The sequence below is a fragment of the Blastocystis hominis genome, assembly GCF_000151665.1.
Source record: "Blastocystis hominis, Singapore isolate B (sub-type 7) whole genome shotgun sequence assembly, scaffold_3".
NCBI lineage: Eukaryota > Bigyra > Opalinata > Blastocystidae > Blastocystis > Blastocystis hominis.
Genome location: NW_013171838.1, coordinates 480,852 through 503,524, shown reverse-complemented (window position 1 = coordinate 503,524; position 22,673 = coordinate 480,852). Strand labels below are relative to the sequence as shown.

Sequence of the window (22,673 nt, the reverse complement as noted above, 5' to 3'; positions counted from 1 at the left end):
GGCTGCCGCCGGAATGATCGCCGCGATGGGCTTGATATCGAATAGCTCCGTGGCCGTCGTCGCATCGATGCTGGTGTCCCCTCTAATGGGTCCAATCCTCGGCATTGCCTTCGGTTTTGCTCGCTAAAATTGAATCAATCAAAGCGACCATCGTTCACGATTGGCAGCTCCTTCGAAAGTCGCTCAAATCGGAGCTCATCGGCATCGGCATCTGTGTATTTCCCCGTTTCTCCAGTTTCGACTTTAGTTTGTCTGTGGGTTCATCATCGGTGCGTTGGGATCACCGCTCGCGTTGCAAACCCGCGGGAATATCTGGCCTGGCTGGCCGACGGCGGAGATGGTGAATCGTGGAGATGCGTACAATCTGATTATCGGGTTTTTAATCGCGTTGCCTTCGGGAGTCGGCGTGGCTCTCGCGATTTCGGGGCGAAATACGTCCTCGCTGGTGGGCGTTGCGATCTCTGCGTCGTTGCTTCCGCCGTGTGTGAACGCTGGAGTTCTGTGGGCTTATTCGTTCTTTGGATGGATTGGAAACAACTTCCCCGAGGGAGTGAAATGGAGCGATTTGGCGTATCTTGGGCTGATCAGCTTTTGCTTGTGTTTGGTGAATATTGTGTAGGGGAGAAGGAGGGGAGGTCGATGAATAGGACGATTGTGGTGGTGGGAATGTTGATGTTCAAGATAAAAGAACTCGTGAAGGTGTCGCATAAGTCCGAAATTTGGTCGGAAGACATCGGAAACTTGAGAGAAACGCTGGATAAAGAGAGAAAGGTGAGAGAGAAAGAAAGAAAGGAGTGATGAATAGAACGCAAAACTGAAGACTAGCGACTCTTATTCGAAAACGACTCATTTCCGTACGATGAAGATTACTCCAAGTGATACAGTTTGGAAATAGAAGGGAGCTCAGTGAATAGTTGAGACACCATTACACGCATACCGTTTTGTCTAGAGATATTCATCGGACCTATACGGTGAGCGATTGGAAGAGATGTAATGTAGAATACGACCCTGGACAACACGCTGACAGCCACGCAGAAGCCAAGAAGTGGAATTGATTTGCAAGAATTGTTTAAGAAACGAGATACTACGTATAACAACACAATTCAGTTAGACTAAACCATGAAATTGTTTTTTGAACCAAACAACCAATTCATTCATTTGAAAACAACAAACAATTTGAACTAAAATCAATTCACTCACTCATTCATTCATTCATCCATTCACTCAACCAAACCATTACTTCTTTCCCTTCTTCTCATTATTATTATTATTCTCCACCGGCACAGGGAAACATTCGCCCCAAATACACAGCGGCATCGCGGTGATCAAAGCACTGAATTCGCGATAGTTCAGCGATTCCAATTTCTCGTTCTTTTTCAATTTCAGTTTCTTCGCGTGTTGTTTCATCGATCTATTCACTTCAAACACACATTCATTCCACACCTCGACACCAGCTCCTCCGCACTCGACATTCGATATTCGTTCAGCGGGAAATGTTTGTCCTTCTTTATCAAATAGTCCGGGTACAAATGATAGGTCTGCAGCAAATACGACACCAGCAATTCGAAGTCTTCGCGACTCATTCGTTTCGAATTCGGTCTATTGTGTTACGCCATTCATTCATTCATTCATTCATTCATTCATCCCTACCTTTTAAACATTCGGAAAATCGATTTCAGACATTCGTCGTGATCGTCCAGAATCAAATGCATCACCACCAGCATCAATAAACGGACAGGAATCTTCGTGTTCGCCACCGCTTGCGCATCTTTCGAGCCCTGCATCGACCGATCCAACAGCGGAGTGTTCCCGTCCACACTCTCCGACAGCTCCTCCACAGCACAAGCATCCCAAGCGATCTTCTCGAACAGACGGTCCAGAATGTACTACAATCAATCATCACAAACATACAATTCCTCACATCGTAGTTCACGTGCGTTATTCCACCTTCACGAAGCACTTCATTCATCACGGCACGGAACTCGTTCACGCTCATCTCACTCGGATAGTTGTGCGATAAATACTTCCACAATGCGTCGAAAAACACAGCTCTAACACTTATTACTACATTTACCTATTTTACCCGATGTTGTTCGATTCGGCCAATTCCATACTTTCGTCAGGTGTTAAGGGACAATGAGTAACGTAATCATCTCGAACACGGTCATGACGTTTACCTTCTTTGTAAATCTTCACAAAATAACCGATCAATGCTCCCAACATTGCTGTTGAACCAATCACTACAATATCGTATTATTCATATTCGATTCTTACTTCCCAAATATCCGCTTCGATCTTTCTAAATATTATTCAATTCATTATTATTCAAACCTTTTCTTTTTGTTTCGAGTTCGAATTCGAATTAGAGCCAGAACCAGAGCCAGAGCCAGAGCCAGAGCCAGAATTGGAGTTCGAGCTAGAACCAGAGCCAGAATTGGAGTTCGAGCTCGAGTCAGATCCAGATCCAGAACTAGAACTAGAACCAGAACCAGAACTAGAGCCAGAACCAGAACCAGAACCAGAACCAGAACTTGAGTCAGAATTCGAACTTGATTCACATTCATATTTCGGAATATAATGTGATAACAACAAATTGTTCTCTAAAACAACTCTTTCTCCAAAAACAACACCATTTTTTACATTATTATTATATTTACAATTCCCATCATTAAATATACCATTTAACAACAAATTATTACCATATAATACACCCTTCTCAAACTCTTCATATACACCCTTTCGCATTTCATGCATATACGAATTCATATATCCATCACTCAATAAACGAATTGGAATCGAATTTAATCCAAACGAACCAAACAACAAACCTCGTCTTCCCAAATACGCTCTATTCATTATCCATTATTCATTTCCATACAGACGATTCAACATTCTTTATTCAATTCCAAATTAATCGATTTGATTCAATCCATTATACAAAATACATTCGATTTTCGACATTCCAATAATCGATCGTTCAGATTCATTCTTTTCATTTCATTTCATTCACAAGTACTCTATATTTGAATACTATTGAAATTAGATTATCGATAGAATCGAGAGATTCCCGAAGTTGAACAACTCTCGACTTACTTCTTAATTTTGTATATTCTATATTGCAATCTATTAAAATTGCTGAATATTTGAATAATCATAAAGTGATTTTGAAAGTATTTGCATAAGTTGTTGTTGAATATAGATATGAATGAAATGAGTGATAAATTGGAAGATTCAAATACTAAATGGAATGACAGTGAATTGAAGAATGTGAAAGAAGCTGTGTAGTAGAACTGTAACTGGAAATGATGATTAGAAATATTGATAAAGAATGGAAGAAGAAATCGAAACCGAAAATAAAAGAAGAATCAGTTCCGAGTGATCGTGAAGAACTGGTCCAACTATTTCGTATTGAAAGTAATACGAATCGATCACGGGGTCGCGGTAAAGGTCATGGTCGCGGTCGTGGTCGATCTCGAGGTAATGGTTGGACTTCACCGATGCAAGGAGATTCGGATGTTGATAATGGAGATTCGAGTGATTCGATTGAACAGGAATTAGGTGGAAGTCAACGTCGTTCTTCTCGTTTATCTCATTTGTCTCGTTCTACAGAAGATCCAACGATTTTATCATCTGAATCGGGTGATGATTCTCGAAAATCTCGAAATCGTCGAAGAGAGAAACGTGGAAACCGGAATCAGAATCAGAATCAAAATCAGAGTCAGAATCAAAATCAAAATCAAAGTCAAAATCAAAATCAAAATCAAAATCAATCATTGAATGGAGGAGATGGAAATTCGAGTGAAGAATTCGAAGAAGAAAGTGTTCGTAAACGAAATTTGAAACAAGAATCGAGTTCGATGGAAGATAAAAGACGTCGTCACATGAATTCGAAAGACGAAGGATGGAATGGTGGTGAGAAAGAACGATGGTCAGGTCGAACAATGCGTGACATAACGGATGGTCACGTGGAAGAAGAAGGCGATTCGATGGAAGAAGAAGAAAATCTGAACGGCAATTGTCCTACGATCATAACGAAGAACAACAAAACAGTAACACTTCCGGATCTGAATCCGCCTCCATTAGCGAAAATGAGTTCATTACGCGTTCATATTGGATGTGGACTTTGCACATGTCGTCACACTTCGGATATGGTAATATGTAATCGATGTGGGGATGAATTCCACGCGAGTTGTTTGTATGGAAATGAGATGGACTACAACAACTGGATGTGTGGTGAATGCGCGTGTGTGTTGTCGCATCTGAACGAGAGGTATTCGTATTTGAAATTGGGAAGTGAAGTGATGATGGGTAACATGGCTCCGATGGGATATCCAAACAACCGGTTTGAAGATATGCGAAACACGATCGAAGAGAAACGATTAAGTTGGTTATTGGAAATGGGCGATTCGTTAATTGGAAGTCGTGTGTGGTTCCATGAAGTGAACGTAATGGGTCGAATATTACGTGTATTGAAGGATTTACTGTTATATTATGTGACATTTGATGGAGCGTATTGGAAAGAAGAAGGTTGGTATGCTTTAGAGAAGAATGATATTGGAATTCTAAAGGAATTTGTATGGCTTCGTAATAAGAATGAGGGTAATCTTCATTTTGGCGTGAAAGTGAATGAATTTGATAATGATGGAAAGAATGGAAAGAATGATAGAATGGAAGCATTGGATTTGCTAAGTAATGAAATGGTGAGTAATGTAGAGTATGAATTCGAAGAAGCTCATGATTGGCGTGAACACAAATTCGAACTTTTCTATACTCCGATGTTGGAGACAATTCGTTGGGAAATGCACGTGAAAGATCGATTGAACCGATTGTTGGAAGCTCCGTGGAAGGTATTGAACAACCGAAGTGAATTGAACGCGAAAGAATGGATGTACAAATGGATCTACATGTGGAGTCGCGCAGTGGATTTTCCGTTGGGCGGTTGGGCTCGTGGTGTTGTTCTGCACTATCGGTCAATAACGGGGAAACACTTTGTGTGGTTCGAAAACGAAGAGGTTCCGAGCAGTTGGTTTTATCTGAACGGTCAATATATCGTGGTGGAGGGTATAAACAACGAGTATGAGTGATGTTGAGTGTGATAAAGACATAGGAATCTGTTGGAACTCCAGCCGGTGAACGATGAATACTGTTGGTGCTGTCTCCGCGGGAATCTGGGTAATAATCGTCTCCATCGATGTGTGAAATGCGGTCTGTACTGTCATTTACAATGCTGTGATCCGATTTTGATGGAACCATTGAACGAGTGTGAAGAGAATGAATTCGTTTGTTTCAAATGTCAAAAGTGTCGTGGATGTGGAACGGAGGTTTGTTTCTACGGGAAATGGGAACATGTGTTAGTGAACAACGAGAAAGTGACGTGTTGTGAAGAATGTCAAGAAAACTATCGTGAAGGATTGTATTGCAATGTATGTCTGAAGACAATGGATGTTGAAGAATTGAAAGAGAAATGTGTGAAATGTGAAGAATGTGGTGAATGGGTTCATCGTGAATGTGACAATAAACACAACAGTGGCAATGGCAATAGCAATGGAAATAGCAACAGCAACAGCAACAAGAATCGGAAACGAGAGAATGATCGTCGTCAACGTCGTCGTGAAGACAGTGTGTTTGAAGATGGAATGGAAAGTCGAGGAAGTGAAGAAGAGAGTATTGAAGAAGATACGAATGTTAGTACGAATTCGAACCCAGGAATGGATGTTGTGAAAGAAGAAACAACAAAAGTGTATCGATGTCCGAAATGTCGTCGAAAAGAAATGATGGAAGTGTTATTGAAATTGAAAGAACTTGACAGTCGAGGAATCTTTTTGAATCAAATAACAGAAGAAATCGCGCCTCACTATTTCGATATGATATCTCGCGAAGATATGGTTTGTTTGGAGTTGATGGAAGATCGAATTCGACGTAAACAATATTCGAAGAGTCAAGAATTCCGGGATGATTTTGAACGAATGTGCTACAACGCATTTGTTTACAATATGTTTGGAGATGAAGTGTGGAAGTGTACATCGGATCTATTTGAAAAGGGTGAGAAAGTACTGAATGAATATTTGAGTGGAAGTGTTGCTGGTGACTATTGTGTGAAGATCAGTCAAATAAAGGCATCGAAAGAGAAGCTACTGACTCGTCCAGAACCGAGTAACAGTGCGAAACAAGCGTGTCGCAAAGCATCGAAGATCGTAGAAATCTATGATAATTATCGATCCAGTGAGAAACAACTGGAGCCATTAACTCCATTAGCTGGACCGTATTCGAATTCGCTGATTCCTCCCGTGGTGGAATACATTCTTCCTCAATATGCGTCAATGATCGCAATGGATTGTTGTCTGAGTTGTGGTTCAACGGGCGATCGAGATCGAATGTTATTTTGTGGCGATTGTGGTGAATGTTATCATGTGTATTGTGTGAATGCGAACGGGACAGCGAATCATGAAATGAAATGCGGATGGCGCTGTCCGAATTGTAAGATCTGCGAGGTTTGTGGTTTGAGTGTAAATGTAGTGAAGGAAATGGATAAGATTTGCAGTTGCAATCGATGTGATCGTAGTTTCCACAAGAGTTGTTTGAATTATGTGGACGATAACAACTTGAATTTGTTTGTGTGTGGTTATTGTTTCAAGTGTAAAAAGTGTGGATTGAAAGGAACGGCAACGAGTTGGAGTTATCATCGTGACTATTGTCGGAATTGCTACAACAAAGAAGAACGATTTAAACGATGTGCTGTATGTGATACTCCTTGGAATGCTTCGGATGTTGATATGGCGTTTTGTGATGGATGTGAGCAATGGATTCATCATCGTTGTATAATGAATGATATGATGGAATGGTTGAAAAGTGAGATAACTCGGAATCCTTATCATTGTATACGATGTCGTCAATCAAATCGAACGAAATCGAATTTGATGAATCCAGTTAGTTTATCTTTGAATTTGAATCTGAATTCACATGCGAATCCACATGAAAATGAAAGCAAGAATGAAAATGAAAATGAAAATGAAAATGAAAATGAAAATGAAAGTAGGAATGAAACTATGAAAGTGATTGGAAATGAAGAAAAAGAAAAAGGAGGAGAGGAAGAAAAAGGAGGAGAAGGAGGAGAAAAAGAAAAAGAAAAAGAAAATGAAACAACGATAAGTGATTTGATAAGTGGTATTCAAGAGAAACGTCAAGAATTGCGACTGAAAGAATTATTGCCATTGAATGAATCGAATCGAGGTAAGATTGAGACTCAACTTGAGCCATATTGGTGCGATCTGGTTCGTACGATTGTTCGAGTATGAGAATGATGAATGAATTGATTGATAGGCGAACAGTCTGCTGTTCCAAACTCTATCGGATAAAATGTATTTGAAGTTGTTGAACGAGAACGGATCGAGTCGTCGTGAGCGACTTCGCGATAACAAAATCGCCGAAGATTTGTCCGTTCGCAGCTCGAAGTTCATATCCTCGCGTTTGGAATCGCGTTTATATCCGGGGAAGACGATTCATCAATTGGTGGTGTCGGATCTACCGAACGTGTTCTACCCGAAGCAATTGAATTCGTCGCTGCCCTCGTCGTTCCGCGATTTGATGAGCGAAGAGCGTTTGTTGGAAGAGGACGGAAGTCCGAGTCCGATTCGAATTCCGGTGGAGGAACTGTCGGAGAAGACGCTGTGGAAGATCCGTCGACTGTACTCGTCTCTGCTGATGATGACGGAGGATGCCTGCAACGCAGCGGCGTATTTGTACACGTGCCAGCCATTGTTCCCGACGTATTTCAACCCGGAGTGTCCGTTCAGCCCGATCGAATGGCTGCTGATTTCTGGGAACATCGTGCTGCGAACATTCCCGTTCTCGCGTCCGAAAGAGGAAATGGAGGTTAAGAAAGTGGAAATGGAGGTTAAGAAAGTGGAAATGGAGGCTGAGAAAGTGGAAATGGAGGTTGAGAAGGTGGAAATGGAGGCTGAGAAAGTGGAATCGAAACCGATTGAAACTAAACCTGAACCTGAACCTGAACCTGAACCTGAAACTCAAACCGAATCCAACAATACCAATACCAATACCAATACCATTAATAATGAATCGAATCCCCTCACTCCCCTCGAAACTCCCTCATCCAAACCCATCGCTGCCGATTCTTCGCGGGAATGGAGCGATGGATGGAATGGAATGGAGAAGGAAGAGAATTCGACGGAACAAATGGAAGTAACTCCGTTGGTGGGCGTGGAGGGTCACGCGGTGGATGACCGTCGTGCGTGCGATTTGTGCGGTGAAGTTGGTGACAACTTGGTGTGCGGTCGGATGCTGTGCACGTTGACGGGGGAGTGGGTGCATCTGAACTGCGTGTATTACAGCTCTGGGATCACGATCGACGAGAAAGAGAGCTCGATCCAGAAATACACTGTGGTGAAGAACCGGAGCCGTTCTGCGCAGTGCTACGTGTGCAAGCGTTCGGGTGCGTCGATCAAGTGCGGAGCGTCGGGGTGCAGCCGGTGCTTCCACTTCGCGTGTGGGCGCGAGGGCGGTTGTTTGATCCGCGTGAACAAGGAGGCGTTCTGCCAGTACCACCGTCCGTCGAGTTTCCCCGCGGGTGGGTTGGTCGATCGGTCGTTCAACCCGTTTTCCCCGCGGGGCGTTTCGAGTCCGGCGGGCGGTGGTGTTCCGCGGGGCGTGGGCGCGTCGGAGGCGCAGGTGGCGGTGAGCGCGTCGGAGCTGTTCACGACGCGGTTCAACCACCGCGTGGTGTTCCGGTCGGGCGCGCGGCAGAGTCGCAGCCGCAGCGTGGAGCGCGGACTGATCCGGATGGGGAGCGTGACGGTGTCGCACGTGGGCGCGGTGGGGATTTCCCCGCGCATGCACACGGAGCGGTTCCTGCTCCCCGACCAGTACCGCGTGTTCCGCGTGTTCTGGAGCGCGAAGCGGCCGGGGACGCGAACGCTGTACTGCCTGGAGATCCACGCCGAGGCGGAGGGCGAGGACCCGCTGCGCCGCCCCGTGTTCAGCATCAGCGACATGCAGTCCGAGATTCGCTTCTGCTCGCACGACATTCAAGGTAGAATCGCGGGAATGGTGAGAAATAGGCGTGTACGCGGAGCTGCGCGCCGCGCTGAAGCGAAACGGCCACTACGAAACGCTGCGACTGCGCGAGCGCGCGGAACAGAGAAACAGAAATGGGTCGGAAGGGGAGTGCGGTGTGATGGACGTGGAATCGGAGAAATCGGAGAAATCGGAGAAATCGGAGAAACCGGTGAAACCGGTGTGCAGGGAAGCGGACGCGTGGCGCGACTCGGAACTGGACGGGTTTTGGTTCTTCGGCCTGAACATCCCGCAGGTGGTGGAGGCGCTGGAGGCCCAGGAAGCGAGCCTGTACCACGCGTTCCCGCCCGCGGGCTACCCGTCGTACCGGTACCACCAGGTGCAGCCGCGCGTGGAGCAGGTGATCCGCGTGCGGGAAGAGCGCGTAGAACCGCGGGGAGGGAGTGAGACACAGTTCGAGGAGAGCCAGATCCAGCGAGTTCCGACGCGTCGCAGAGAGGTCAATGGGGCCAATGGGGCCAATGGGGTCAATGGGGTCAATGGGGTCAACGGAACCATCGGAACCATCGGAACCATCCCCGCGGTTGCTCCCGCCCCTCCAAGCCCCGAGAAGGCCATGTGCAGCCGCTGCGTGCCGGTGCAGACGACGGTGACGCCGCTGGCGTGGACGCTCTCGACGCTGCGGCAGACGCTGAGCGACGCGCGGTCCCGCCCCGCGTGGGAAGCCGGCGACACGCTGGGCACGACGGAGCTGCTGCGGCAATACCGGGCGCTGCAGGTAGGAGCGGGGAGGGCGTGGAACGTAGTGCCGCGCGGAGAGCGAGCAGCCGAAAGTGATCAAAAGCCCGATCCACGGGTGGGGACTCTTCGCGAAAACGGCGTTCCGGCGCGGAATGATGGTGATCGAATTCGCAGGCGAAGTCGTGGGACAGGACGTGGCGAACGCGCGGGAGGCGGTGTGGGCGCAGGGCGCGGCGGTGAGGCGTAGATACAACCGAAGGAACGTGGGCGGGTGCTATTTCTTCCGAATGGACGCGGAACACATCGTGGACGCGACGGTGAAGGGAAACGAAAGCAGGTTCATCAATCACTGCTGCGATCCCAACTGCGACGCGCGCGTCGTCAACATCAACAACGAAAACAAAATCATCTTCTTCGCAAACCGAGACATCAACCCCGGAGAAGAAATCACTTACGACTACAAATTCCAATACGAGGACAGGGAACTGGTCTGTCTGTGCGGAGCCAAAAACTGTGTCGGAAGAATGAACTAATTCCATTTGTTATTCTCATCAATCGGGTGTTTGTGGAATGAAAACAAGTTAAATAAAAGATGGATGGACAAATGAGAAATTGTCAAAAGGTCGACGTGACTTGTAATTGTCTGGAGTTTGCGACAGTGTCTCCTCCGTCGCATTCTCTGAATTCGCAGCAGAACGAGACAACACGACGGGAGGAGGAAGCTGCATCGTTTGAACCTTCTCCCAGTCGATATTCTTCAAAAACGAATGCTGCTTGATCTCGTCTACTCCGTTTCTCCCCAGTCGCTTCGCTGGATCCCGATCGAGCAATCGGAAACAAAAGTTAAACGCCTGCAGTCAAGAAAAACAATCAATCATTTAATCAAGGATATCGAAATGGACATAGAATTCGGCTTCTGCAAAAGTTTCTGTTTGATATTCTCATATAATTCCCTCGTCGTGGGAGCATCGAATGGCATTTTTTGAGTCAGCATAAACCACACCATGATTCCTAATTGCCACCAATCTGCTTCAAAGGAGAATGGCTGCTTTTCTAACACTTCGGGAGGAAGATAGTCAGGCGTGCCTCCCGTACTCCATCGTCGTTTGGGAGTGTATTTCTTGCACAGTCCAAAATCAATGAGATGAATGTGCCCATTATCGTCAAGCAAAAGGTTTTCCGGCTTTAAGTCACGATAAATGTAGTTCTGTTGGTGCAGAGCGTCAAGAGCTACGATCACTTCTGCAGTGTAAAAGGCCACGAGCGACTCCGGAAGGGTGGTTTGTTGAATATGATAGTTCAAATCACCACCTGGATAGTATTCCGTAATAAAATAAAGCTTGGACTTTGTTTGAAATGTACAGTAAAGACTAAATCTCAGACCAAAATAGACAAATACTTTGTTAAGTAGGGACATGTTTGGTTTATCATCGAATCTCTTTCGGAATACATATTTCGGTAGTTTATTTTACTAAAAGTAAATCAAGAAAGAAATCTCGACTCGGACACCAAATCTTTCTGTACAACTTTCATACAAAATTGCTTTTGGGAATCTTTCTTTTTCACCTTATTATTACCAAAATTATTAGTCCTTACCAGGAAAACTGTTCCAAAGCCACCCTTCCCCACATACCGGATTATTTCAAAGTCATTTGGCGATAATTTTGGCAAGTGATTCACGCTATCGTAAGAATAGAGGGTTTTCCGGCTTTTCTTTGTTTGAGCACAACACTTGGCTTAGATAAGAACTAGACAACCTACACAGTTTCCCATGATGCAAACGCTTATAACAAAGGGAATTCGTTAATCTGCTGCTAGTTTTTTGGTGGCAATAATGGATATTCGGCCAGTATTGCAGTGCGTGGATATTTTGAATAATCCATGGAGTTCAGCAGAACAAAAGCAAGAATCGAACGACTATCTCAATCAGTTCTTGAAATCTCCGGATTTTCACGTAGTGGCAATAGAAATCATGCAGTCAGAAGATCCGAGTATTGATTCGTTGATTTGCTTCAGGTAGTAGACATTTCTTTTGATTGCCGTTTTTATGCTGTCAATATATTAATTGAGATGTTCAACAAGAATTGGAAAGTGGTTCCCAACAACAATCAGAGATTCGTTCTACAATTTCTTGAAACCTATTTAGATTCCGGAGTCTCTGTAAATTCAGTTTATCAATATTATAATAGAGGGATTTTCAGCGCAATATTACACTCGTCAGGAAGTTTTCGCACTTGTTTGGTACAGCCATGACTATATGCTGGCCAAGTCAGTGGAAATCTTGCATTAGCTCAATTATAAAATGCGTGTTCCGTGTGAATCATTCTTGATGATTAGATTGCTGGAGATGATGTTCATCTATATGTAGCAGTGCTCATTTTAGTCCACTTCGCCACAGATCTCTGTATCAGCCAGGAAGATTTCAATTATGTGAACGGTCGAAAGAAACGAATCAGTTCCTTTCTTCCCTTTGAGCGCGATTTGCTTCAGCAAATGGTGGATTCCATCATGCGACAATCCCAATCGCCTCTGCTGCATGAAATCCTATCAGCCTTCATTCGATTCTTTAACGCCATTCAAAAAAGCGTTCGAAAATAAAGTGAGTATTGAGTGTAGATCCATGAAGACTTGCTGATTTCGAATATTCCCGTTGTGAATTCGGTGGTTTTGCCACTTCTTCAAGATGCCTCCTACATTAACGATTGTCTTTCCTACGTTACTTCGCTCGCAGAGTTTTCTATTTGTTTCTTCCTCTTCTTTCTTAGACATCCCTTTGCGAAGGAAAATCGCTCGGTGGTCTGCTCGATAATCGACTTTTTGAGTCATTTAGAAGGGATTTTGACCGCACAGCCGATGTGCCAAGAGATCTTTTTCCTGATGAAACAATTTTATCAGTTTTTTTTCTATTGTCGCTTCTTTCTGTTAGAATGGTCAACATTTTCACTCGAACGCAATCCAAAGTCTTCTCAATCCTGTGCAGCGATTCCGAAATCGCGCTTCTCTCTTCTCTTTTTGAGATTATTCTCCATGGCGTAACGTTTCCGTCCATTCAGCCGGCGGGAGCGATGATTTCGTGTCTTCCTTTGCTGATGAAGCCGAACGATATTGCGGATGCAAAGCGACGGTTTGATGCAATGAATGATTTGTGATGCAGACAAATTCAAAATAGTGTGATTGAGCGAGCGCTTGTCGCGTTTGTGGATTGTTGCGTGATTCACAAAGATAATTCATTTCGGAATTTGTAGAGTTTTGTTGATGCATTGCTGACTTGTCAGATCGATTTTCGATTCGGCTCAACTCAAACCGAATATAGGCGAACTGAAAAAAACAATCCGCGAGTGCATTCATTCCTTCGTTGTGATCAATTGTCTCCAAGTCTATGACTCTGTTATGAAATTGTTTTGATTCTTTGCGTTGTGTTCTCTTCAGATATGACTCGGATCGAGTTAAAGATGTAACATCAGAAGCAGCGGTGAATTGTATTTGCAAAGGATTTGTGGACGGAGTGAAGCTTTCTTTTCAGAAAGACGCTTTGACGAATGATCGATTGTACTTATTGTTCGAGCGACTGAAAAACCACTTATATTATGAAAACTGTTCGCAGCAACTCGATTTGATTCGCATTCTCTCCGTTTTGATTACACAGGTTACCTTTAAAGACGTTTTTGCATGTTTTTGCTGTGATTTAGAACGATTATCATCCTGCTTTGGATCCATTCTTCGATATTTTGCTTTCTCATTCAGAGAATTCAAAGTCGATTTTCGATTCTTTTTTCTAATCGATAGCACCTCTCTCGAGGCAGAGATTGCAAAATACATTCATTCCTTCGTGTCCAGCCAATTGGAGATAATACTTCCCCAGTACGAAGCGTTCAAAAACCGGTATCTGATGCTTCTTTCAGTGGACGGTCTTTCGGACCAAATCCAATCGCTTCTAATCAAGTCTTATCGTGTGTTTGTTTTTCTTTTCGTGTTGTAGTGTTGACTGTGTTGGCTCTAAAAGAGGAATCCGTCATCCTCTCGGAGATTCGCTCTTTTCTCTCGAATTTCATTTCGTTTCCACGTTTCGTTTCCACTTATTTGCAGTTTGCTTTGTGCCGAAGACGCTCTACCCGTTTGGTCTTCCGCCGATTCTTTTCGATCTTGTTTCGCCGCAAAGTTTCATTCTCCTTCTTTTCATTCATTCCTCAGCCTTCCAGCGCTTCGTCGCGTCATTCTCTCTCTCAACTCCATCGCTGACGTCATTTCATCGATCACAATCTTCTCTCTTCGTCACACCATCACTGGATCCTTTCCCGACAGTTTCATTCAAGTTCTGCTTCAATTGACACGCGTTTCGCTGGACGTTTCGCTCGATCATTCAGCGGATAATCCTGCTTCTGGGATCGTCTGGACGGCGTGGTGTCAAAAGGAACTTTCGAATTATCTGCCGTCAAAGCCGTTCCTTCATAGCGAAATGATGTTGTCGTTCTTCCGCGCGATTTTGGTTGGGTGATCGGGTTTTCTTTGATGTAGCGATGCTGGAAAGAGATTTTGCTGAACGAAACGAATGTTTCTGCCAATCTGATTGAGTGGACGAACGAATTGAGTGCGAATTATCTCGTTGAAATGCGATTCAGTATGATCCAAGAATGGCTTCTTTCCGTTCTCATCCCGTTTTCCACGTTTCTCTCTTTTTTCGTTTAGAATTTATCTGAGTTCGCGTCTTCCAGATCTTTCCTTTGCTCTTTCCACCTTTCTCATCAATTCGTTTTCTCTTTTAGCCACCATTATGAAACGCCCTCTTTCTCCGGAATCCCGTTTTCTTCCCCGTTTCCACTTATCGTTAGTGAATTGTTTCACCCTCACTCCCGAAATCCGCGAAATCGTTTTGCAAAATAGCCAAAATTTGCTTTCGATCACCGTCGCGAATTGTCTTCTCTATTTCATCGGTCACACAATGCGAGGAATGGCCATGTCCCTCGTGAATCGGCCGTTTCTCACGTCTGAATCGCTCTATGGAGAGAGTAACGCGATGGAAGACAGCAAATGCGACACGCAGGTTTTGATAAACAAGCGAATTCTGGCGATGCGAGAACGCTTTTCGATGTTGTTTCTCACTTCAGATCCGCTTCGATCGTGTTTATTCGAGGTGGTGATGCTTTTACTTCGCTCAGGATCGATGTTTTCGTTGGATTTGTGTGTTGAGAGTAGAAAAGCGGTGCAGATGCTGTTCCCGTTTTTGATTGCTTTGCTTCCTCTGCTCTCTGCTCGACGCGATGGACTTTTCTTGATCTCCGTTTTCGAGGAAGTGCTGCGATTGTACCTCACTGTGCACCAAGAACGTTGCGTAGATTCTGGGTCGATAGAAGTGTTTTGTAGAAGGAAATCACGCATTGCTGTCTGATTGTGATACAACTCGTGCAGAAAGAACCGGGATGTGTGCTTCGCGAGAATGTCGTGCTGACGCTTGACTCTATTGTGGATTTGATGGAGTCTGTATTGTCGGTGGGGAGAGAGAACATTGTAATGGCGTTGACGAAGACAATGCAGGAGGCGGATGAAAAGAACCAAATTTTGATATTGAGAAAGGTGTTGGAGATGGCAAAGAAAATGAAGAAGGAGAAGGGAGTTCCAACCAATCTCTAGATATCTCGTTAATGTAAATGTTGTGTGTTTACTTGTTTATTACCTCAACCATTTAAATTTTTTTTGTTTGTCGGGATTCAATCTTCTCAAAATCAAACGAAAAATCTTGTTTGAATTTTGGCGCCACTATTCTTCTGAACAAACCGAAGATCATTCTAGTTGTTCTTTTTATTTAGAGAATAGGCATTCCCTCTATAGCTTGTTCTCACTATTGCACCTTTGGTCAAAATCCCTGTGAGTGGCTTTTCTTTTGATCTGACATTAGTAATATTCTTAAATTTCTACCTAGAGAAAAGATATGCAACAAGGCGCTGTGGTAAGTTCTCTTTGTTGTTTTCTCTTATCTTGTCTAGAATTTATCTGGTACAACTCACGATGATGTTGACACCATGGGAGATGTCTCTACAGTATATCCCCCGCCTCCTAGTTCAAAAGGAAGGAAAGCGAAGTCATTAGCATATTTAGCTTCTGAGTTTGTCAAGCTAGTAAGAGTAAGTATATTGCGCACTTGCCTCTCACGCTAGAATCAAGAAGATGAAACGATCGATGTGATGTACGCTGCAGGTATGCTTGGCGTCGAGAAGAGAAGAATATACGATATCACAAACGCCCTAATCGGAGCCAACGTTCTTCAGAAGCAAGGAAAGAGTAGTTATCATTGGATGTACCTTCTGTTTTATACTTTTTGATGTAGCGGTGGCTCTGTTTCCACTGTAAGCGACGAGGAGCAGCGTGCTGTCTCATCGAAGCGAGACCTTTTAGAAAAGCAATGTCAAGAGCTGGATAAAGTCATCGAAGAGTTCTCTTCTTACCTCGAAGACACCGTTTTGTTTCCCCTGTTTCTCCAATTTAGTATTATAATAACCCCAGCGTCGTTTTAACCACCGATGAACTTGTGAATTCTTGTCAAAAGAGTAATCCAAACCCCAATCAAACCATCATAGCCATTTGTGCGCCTCCAGGTTTCCCCTGTTTCCACGATTTGAGTGTAGGAACGGATGTTTATGTTACGAATAACCGCGATGGAAGAGACAATGAAATCTTCTTGTCTTCCTCTGGAGGCGAGATTCGCACCTATCTGCTTCCATCCACGACCGAATCGCCGCAAGTTCCGTCGGGTTCGCAGGGTTTAACGGGACCAATGGCGTCTGTGGGTGCCATGTCCCCTCCCTATACACCGAAATTAAATCCATCGGAGCTTTGTAGGGTTGGGATCGGAAAATCATGGATAGCGGGTGTTTCAACGCCGCTGGATTTCGGATTAAGTGAGTTAGATTCGATGCAGATGTAGGAGGGTTGGGAAGCGTGTGGATGATGCATAGGCCCATGTTGTCGAATGATTATGGATTGCAAGACTTGTTTCCTTAATGTTTTGTTAGTGTGTGTGTTTGTTGGAATCCGCTCTTTTTTTTTAATTTTCTACCCCTTCTTAATACTTACTGATTGATATCGGTGGATAATATGAAGAAGGGATGAATAATCCATTTTGCCGTTTTCAGGGAAGGTGAAAATCTGTATAGAATACGATGAGTTCAAATCCTGCAGATACAGAACAGAGTTGTGAGGCTTTGCTTCAAGGTCTAAATGAGGATTATCAGGTTTTTTGTGTGTTGTTTGAAATATGGCGTAGATTATTCCTATGCTGAAAACGGTGCTGCAGAGGGGATGGACCGAGCCTTTTAAGAAAAGTCTTAAATCTTATATCGATGATCATAAACAGTAAGTCGTTTTTGAGGGCTTCTATGTAGATCTTTACAAGATAATTGTAATAAGAACTATATTCAGTTCTGTAACAATATGGATCAGATTCTAGATATGAGACGCGATGTTAAGGCATTACGAGTATCGAGATCTTTTTGAAGGATAACACCTAGGACAACGTTACAAGCTTCCATGATGACGTATCTTTCAAGGGAACGCGGTAGAATTTCTCCTCCTTTTTGACATTCCAGAATTCTTCGCGAAACCGAGCGTTACATCTCCTACCAGAACACACTCGAGCATGTTGGCAAGGCTAGCGACGATCTCGTGATTTTCGACAGTCTCCTCACCATGGTGGAGCGTGTGAACAAACTCGTTTCCCTTTTCTTATTTTGGTTTTTAATTTCAGGTGGACGAGAAGAACTATTACCTCGCTCTCAAAACCCTGGACACCCTCAAAGTCAGTCTGAAAACGGTCCCCGAGTGTCGCTTGACTCGCAATCTCCAAGCTTTCATTCAGCCGCAGACCGACAAGATCATCGTTTCCCCTTTTGGTTTCCCTCATCCAGAGCCTCTGCCGCAGCGCCTTCCTCAAATGGTGCGGCGAGATTCGCTCGGTCTGTCGCACGATCGGCGAAGCCAGCATGATCCGCGCGTTTAACCGCAAGCATAAAGACGCCGACGCCAAACTGAGTCGGATCCCCGCGGTGCGGTAACGAATAGAGAAGGAAGGCGTGGAGGACATTCTGGAGAAGGTGGATCTGAGCGTGGTGTTCGAGTACCAGCACGTGTTCGAGCACGCGAGTCGTCTGTCGGAGTTCAAGCGGCTGTACATCGAGAATCGCGAGGTGGGTTGGCTTGAAAGGCGAGCGAGGCGTAGACGCAGTGCGACTTCGATCTGCTGGCCAGTCGGAACTTGAAGGCGCTGGAGACGAGCAAGTTCGTGTCGCTGTCGTGAATGGACGGGGAAATAACCGGCAGATTGAACGGACTGCTGTACGCTTCGATCGGGTTTTTCTTGGTGGAGGACAATCTGCAGCGCGGCTCGCTGCTGTACAACGACTCCACGCATGTGAGCCAGGCGAGGAGCTGCGAGCGTAGATGCAAGACCTCTTCAACGAGCAGCTGAAGACGCTGAAAGAAGCGCTGCTCTACCATCTGCGCTCGATTTCCGACGTCGACACGCTTCTCAGCATCGAAGTTCGCTTCTTCTCATCGCTTCTCATCCTCTCTAGACTTCCGTGTGGACCTACGCCGACGTGATGAGCGGCCAGCCGCTCCTCTTCAACGTGGAATCAATCTACGACATGCGAAATTCCCTCGTGGAGCAGTCGGTGGACATCATCAAAAGCAGCGTCATGACGTTGGGTTCACCGCGGGGATTCATTGCAGAGACGTCGGCGACGCCGTCGAGAACGAGCGCTTCGAGCGGTACACGATCCATTCCGCCGAGGATTTCTTCGGACCTATCTCCAAATACCATCTGCTCGATGAGACGCCCACGGTAGACGCGAGGGGAGCGCGTGACTCGCAGAGTTTCCCGTATGTCTGCGAGTTTACCGGGACGGTTCCGACGGTTCTGCAGACGATCAGCAACGCGATGCTGCGCTTTGGGCGCATTACGACGTCGCTGGGCGTTACGGACAGCTATTCCCCGCTCTACCAGGTGCGCGTTCGATCGAATTCTGAGCGTAGTTGGTGACCGCGATCCTGGAAAGTTTGGTCGGCGCGCTGCAGGGAGAAAAAGAGAGCATCGAAGAGTCCGAAGTGCACAAATTGGCGATCCTGTCGCTGAATTTCGGCGCGTTCGCGAAGGCCGTCGAAGCGCTGCAGCGCATTTTGCTGTGCGGAGCTGAGAAGAATTGCTGAGGAGTAGAGCGAATGATGATAATCACATGGGAAATGCCGGGTTGTCGCTTGACAAATATCGCCACGATTTCATCGAGCAGCAGAGTCAGATTCAAGATGCGATGATCGAAGGAATTGGCAATGAATGCACGGCAATTCTCAGCGAGCTGGACGATTCCGAGCATCTCTGCCCGTCCAATCCGGCGCAGCAGCCGCACGACTGCGCCAATCGCGTGATGGACTATTTGAAGTCGATCTTCGAGCGACTGTCGTTCATGCCGCGCTCTCTAATCGAAGTCTGCCAGTTCACGTCATGTCGCCACATCGCTCAGTACATGCAGTCGCTGCTGGCGGACGGAGAGGGATCGATAAACGTGCTGGGCGTGTTCAATCTGAATCTGGACTTGCTGACGCTGGAAAGCCGCGTTGAGGAGTTCGACACGCCGGATTTGGGGTGAAGGAGGGGAGGTAGAATGAGGGATAGGCAGTGCTTTAACGACATTCATCAGCTGTTCGAGTTGCTGCTGTCGGGACATATCACGGACGTGCTGGACGACGATGTGCGGAATGAGAAGTATCCGATGGTGGCGATGCCGGTGGGCGGCGCGAGAGAGGAATGAGGGGTAGATTTTGATGCATGTGCTGGAGCGAATGAAGGAGGTGAAGAAGCTGCCGATGCTGGGACGAAAGTGGGAGTGGAGTGGCGAGATGAAGTGTAGAGTGATGATTCCGATGCTGAAAAAGCGCGATGTGGAACTGGTGTTGAATACGTTGCGAGAACAATACGAAGAATGAGGAGAATGATTGGATTGGATTGGATTGGTGGAGTGTTTGTTTGAAAACAAGGGAATGGAGAGAGATGGAGATGATTTGATCGGAGTGATTCGATGAGATGCGCGCTTCGATAAATGAAAGAGAAAGATCAGAGCAGCTTCGAGAGAGATTGGAAAGCGTGGCCTTGTGGAGCGATTTGGGTTTCTACGATAAGGATTCGAGAGAACAATCAAAGTGTACTTCAGCGTAGAGCAATTTCGATCCTGCCCACAGCGAAACAAACACCGTTTCATGGCTGCTTTCGTTACAGCAATCCAATTTGGCTTTCAATTCATTCACGACACTTTGCAACGTGCTGCTGGAAGGCATGGAGAGCGCCAAGGCTTTCTGCTGCTCGCCACACACTTCGCACGATTCGTTCCTCTCCATCCAAAATCCTTCAATGAACTCAATTTCATCACCGCGATATCTGATTCTCACAAAACATGATTACAAACACATTCGATAATTCTCGCGAATCTCCGTTGTTTCCGTCAGTTGATCAAGAAACCGCACCATCAACGAGGCGATAAGCGCGTTTGTGGCAGGTAAGGTAATGATCGCATCTTGCAGAACAAGCTACGCTAAAGATTGTATTTTTAATCCACTTTTGTCGTCTCGAGCGTTACGCCGTCGATCGAATATTCTCTACTTCGCTCCAGCGCTTTCTCGTAAATCCATCGACACGCTGCTTCATCGTGGATGTCGCAAGGAGATTGAAAGGCATTCTCCCACAACACCGTTGAAGCATACAGAATGCAGTGTTCTGGACGCGTAGGACGGGAACGGATCGTGCACAAGGGGATTTGTTGTGACTCTGTTGAAAACAGGCAAGAGAGACAATGGAAGCATGGAGTGATTCCAGGAAGAATCAACTGAGCTTGGCCTCCAAATCCTGAAGATCCGCCGTCAATGTAAACAATCGAGTGCGTGAGCGCGAATTGGTTAATCGCTTCCCTTGCTTCCAGATTATCGGTGCACCCAAAAATAACTTGAACTGAGCACAACTGTTGCTTATCGACTGATTGAAATGACTGTTTATACAAGTGAACGTGAGCAGTCGAGTTGCGAGCTATAATAGCTCGCTTCACACAATCGACCTTGTACGAACCGATGTCTTTTGAGGAAAATAAGATCTGCCTGCGCATATTACCAATCTCGACTAAATCCATGTCAATTAACACGAACTCGTTCACATTCTCCATACACAAAAGAGTTGCGACCTACAATGCTACCCATTCGCCGTTTTTACCTCGCACCCCAATCCTCCGAGTCCTACGATGCACACATGAACGTTTTTGTCCAAAAGCGGCTTCGATCCGGAAGACCAAACCATGATTAGCCAAACTCCTTCCCGAATAGCCAGCCACTCCTTCCCTTTTCTAAAACAAACAACAGAATATGCAAGATATTAATAGGTTTATATTAATATAAAAATATCCCAAAGGAATACAGATGGCAAGCAGATACCTAGTTACCATCGATACACAAAGCTTTCTCATTCGCTAGCATCCTCTCCATGATTTGAAAAACATTAAGAAAGGCAGAAGGTGGATTGGCTCCCTCCAAGTAGAACCGGTCATTCACGATGAAGTAAGGGACTCCCCTGTTTCTAAGCACCCAAACGAAAGCAGTACTGAATTTCAAGGTCGCATTTAGCGAAATCGTCTTCCTCGAAAACCTCTTCGATGAATCTGTCGGATTCCAGCATTTCTTTGACTCCGTACAACCCGGTTTGTTCTGCCAAACGGTTTAGTGTCTCAACTAGGCTGATATTTTCGCCTTGTTCATAAACGGCGTTGTATATTGTAAGGGCGAGATTGTGAACGTCCTTGAAATGGATGGACCGAGCGTACATCATGACTCGATGGGCGTTGAACGAATTCGGCCAAAATCTGCATGTGGTGAGCAAACTCTGCAACCTACTTCCAATTGTTGAACGTGATCCTGTCCTTCTTTCCACTTTCCCTTAATCCGTTGATCCAATCAGTTGATCCCCATCTACGCATAGAATATCTGGAACTTAGCCATTTCAACTGCCACGTACCCTTCCACGGTTTCTCCATCCAAAGATGTCGCGGGATCAATCATATACTAAAATCAACAGATAGACCAAGGAATACAGTGTGACCTCTGACATCTACTTTTTCGTGGAACTGCGAAAGCGCCTACAGATTATCTAAAAAGTGCTCCACCATACTGCATCAAGACGAAGTAATCCTACATAACACCACGGGCACGCAAAGTCATAGTAAACATCAATCTCAATCATGCGTCAAATGGTAGAAAGAAAATTGAGATCAAGAAAAACTTGAACCCAATCAATTTGTCACCTGAAAAGGCAAATGAGAGACCGTGGGATACCGCTATCCTTCCCCTTTCCGATATTTTTCGATTTTTAACAAACAAATGAGAGGAATTAAAAGGATACGTCTTCATTCTCTTCGGGAATTAAAATTCTAAATGAGTACATGATCCATTTCGGCTACTTCATATCGGGGAGTCCCACGCGGTCCATGAGCACGTTGAACCGTCTCACCATGGATACGAGGTTCGTTTGATCATATGCTTCTTCCGCCTATGGTCCTCCACAGAGCAAATAGACATACCTCCATCTTTTCGATACGAATGATTAGAGTTCGCATCGCCTGCTTCTTGGCTTGGCTGTCGAGTGAGCATAGCAGCATAGATAATACGTGATCGCATTCATCTCGTCGAGCACAGCGTCACGGACCAACGTGGCCAAGATCGACTTGCAGTAATGGATGATGCTGGAAGTAGTAAATCCGTACAGCTTGCTATGCGCATGACGCATTCATGTAAAGAAAAGTACCCGTAGTTTTCTCCATCCCGAACGGCCTCCTTGTTGACTTTTGCAAACCCGTCATCCCATCCTCTCTTATAGAATGCAT

At 45.3% G+C, this 22,673-nt stretch overlaps 9 protein-coding genes; 5 read left to right on the top strand and 4 right to left on the bottom strand.

Annotated features, from left to right (window-relative positions):
* Positions 1-13: 13 nt before the first annotated feature.
* GSBLH_T00003369001 (uncharacterized protein) lies at positions 14-619 on the top strand (the record flags this gene model as incomplete). Its single annotated transcript, XM_013042096.1, has 3 exons — positions 14-113; positions 145-215; positions 248-619. 3 exons carry the CDS (start codon positions 14-16, stop codon positions 617-619), a joined length of 543 nt encoding a protein of 180 aa, XP_012897550.1.
* A 5,017-nt stretch (positions 620-5,636) lies between these two features.
* On the top strand, positions 5,637-6,598 carry GSBLH_T00006633001 (uncharacterized protein; the record flags this gene model as incomplete). The annotated part of the gene is made up of 2 exons (XM_013042095.1): positions 5,637-6,512; positions 6,563-6,598. The coding sequence occupies 2 exons, from the start codon at positions 5,637-5,639 to the stop codon at positions 6,596-6,598; spliced, it is 912 nt and encodes a 303-aa protein (XP_012897549.1).
* Positions 6,599-9,190: 2,592 nt separating this feature from the next.
* GSBLH_T00003368001 (uncharacterized protein) lies at positions 9,191-10,304 on the top strand (the record flags this gene model as incomplete). The annotated part of the gene is made up of 3 exons (XM_013042094.1): positions 9,191-9,518; positions 9,641-9,825; positions 9,855-10,304. 3 exons carry the CDS (start codon positions 9,191-9,193, stop codon positions 10,302-10,304), a joined length of 963 nt encoding a protein of 320 aa, XP_012897548.1.
* A 341-nt stretch (positions 10,305-10,645) lies between these two features.
* On the bottom strand, positions 10,646-11,188 carry GSBLH_T00003367001 (uncharacterized protein; the record flags this gene model as incomplete). The annotated part of the gene is made up of 1 exon (XM_013042093.1): positions 10,646-11,188. The coding sequence occupies one exon, from the start codon at positions 11,186-11,188 to the stop codon at positions 10,646-10,648; it is 543 nt and encodes a 180-aa protein (XP_012897547.1).
* Positions 11,189-15,697: 4,509 nt separating this feature from the next.
* GSBLH_T00007125001 (uncharacterized protein) lies at positions 15,698-16,690 on the top strand (the record flags this gene model as incomplete). Its single annotated transcript, XM_013042092.1, has 7 exons — positions 15,698-15,715; positions 15,753-15,884; positions 15,924-16,063; positions 16,094-16,223; positions 16,253-16,361; positions 16,392-16,601; positions 16,632-16,690. 7 exons carry the CDS (start codon positions 15,698-15,700, stop codon positions 16,688-16,690), a joined length of 798 nt encoding a protein of 265 aa, XP_012897546.1.
* A 348-nt stretch (positions 16,691-17,038) lies between these two features.
* GSBLH_T00003366001 (uncharacterized protein) lies at positions 17,039-19,772 on the top strand (the record flags this gene model as incomplete). XM_013042091.1 has 10 exons in its annotated part: positions 17,039-17,118; positions 17,148-17,241; positions 17,274-17,320; positions 17,352-17,475; positions 17,510-17,641; positions 17,670-17,793; positions 17,824-17,948; positions 17,981-18,051; positions 18,082-18,172; positions 18,202-19,772. The coding sequence occupies 10 exons, from the start codon at positions 17,039-17,041 to the stop codon at positions 18,361-18,363; spliced, it is 1,050 nt and encodes a 349-aa protein (XP_012897545.1). The 3' UTR covers positions 18,364-19,772.
* A 588-nt stretch (positions 19,773-20,360) lies between these two features.
* Positions 20,361-21,097, bottom strand: GSBLH_T00006632001 (uncharacterized protein; the record flags this gene model as incomplete). Its single annotated transcript, XM_013042090.1, has 2 exons — positions 20,361-20,984; positions 21,041-21,097. The coding sequence occupies 2 exons, from the start codon at positions 21,095-21,097 to the stop codon at positions 20,361-20,363; spliced, it is 681 nt and encodes a 226-aa protein (XP_012897544.1).
* A 62-nt stretch (positions 21,098-21,159) lies between these two features.
* On the bottom strand, positions 21,160-21,511 carry GSBLH_T00003365001 (uncharacterized protein). XM_013042089.1 has 2 exons: positions 21,399-21,511; positions 21,160-21,367 (listed from the first exon to the last, which is right to left on the bottom strand). The coding sequence occupies exons 1-2, from the start codon at positions 21,470-21,472 to the stop codon at positions 21,232-21,234; spliced, it is 210 nt and encodes a 69-aa protein (XP_012897543.1). The 5' UTR covers positions 21,473-21,511; the 3' UTR covers positions 21,160-21,231.
* Positions 21,512-21,513: 2 nt separating this feature from the next.
* GSBLH_T00003364001 (uncharacterized protein) lies at positions 21,514-22,035 on the bottom strand (the record flags this gene model as incomplete). XM_013042088.1 has 5 exons in its annotated part: positions 21,962-22,035; positions 21,809-21,929; positions 21,688-21,777; positions 21,557-21,656; positions 21,514-21,525 (listed from the first exon to the last, which is right to left on the bottom strand). The coding sequence occupies exons 2-5, from the start codon at positions 21,850-21,852 to the stop codon at positions 21,514-21,516; spliced, it is 246 nt and encodes an 81-aa protein (XP_012897542.1). The 5' UTR covers positions 21,853-21,929; positions 21,962-22,035.
* Positions 22,036-22,673: the final 638 nt, after the last annotated feature.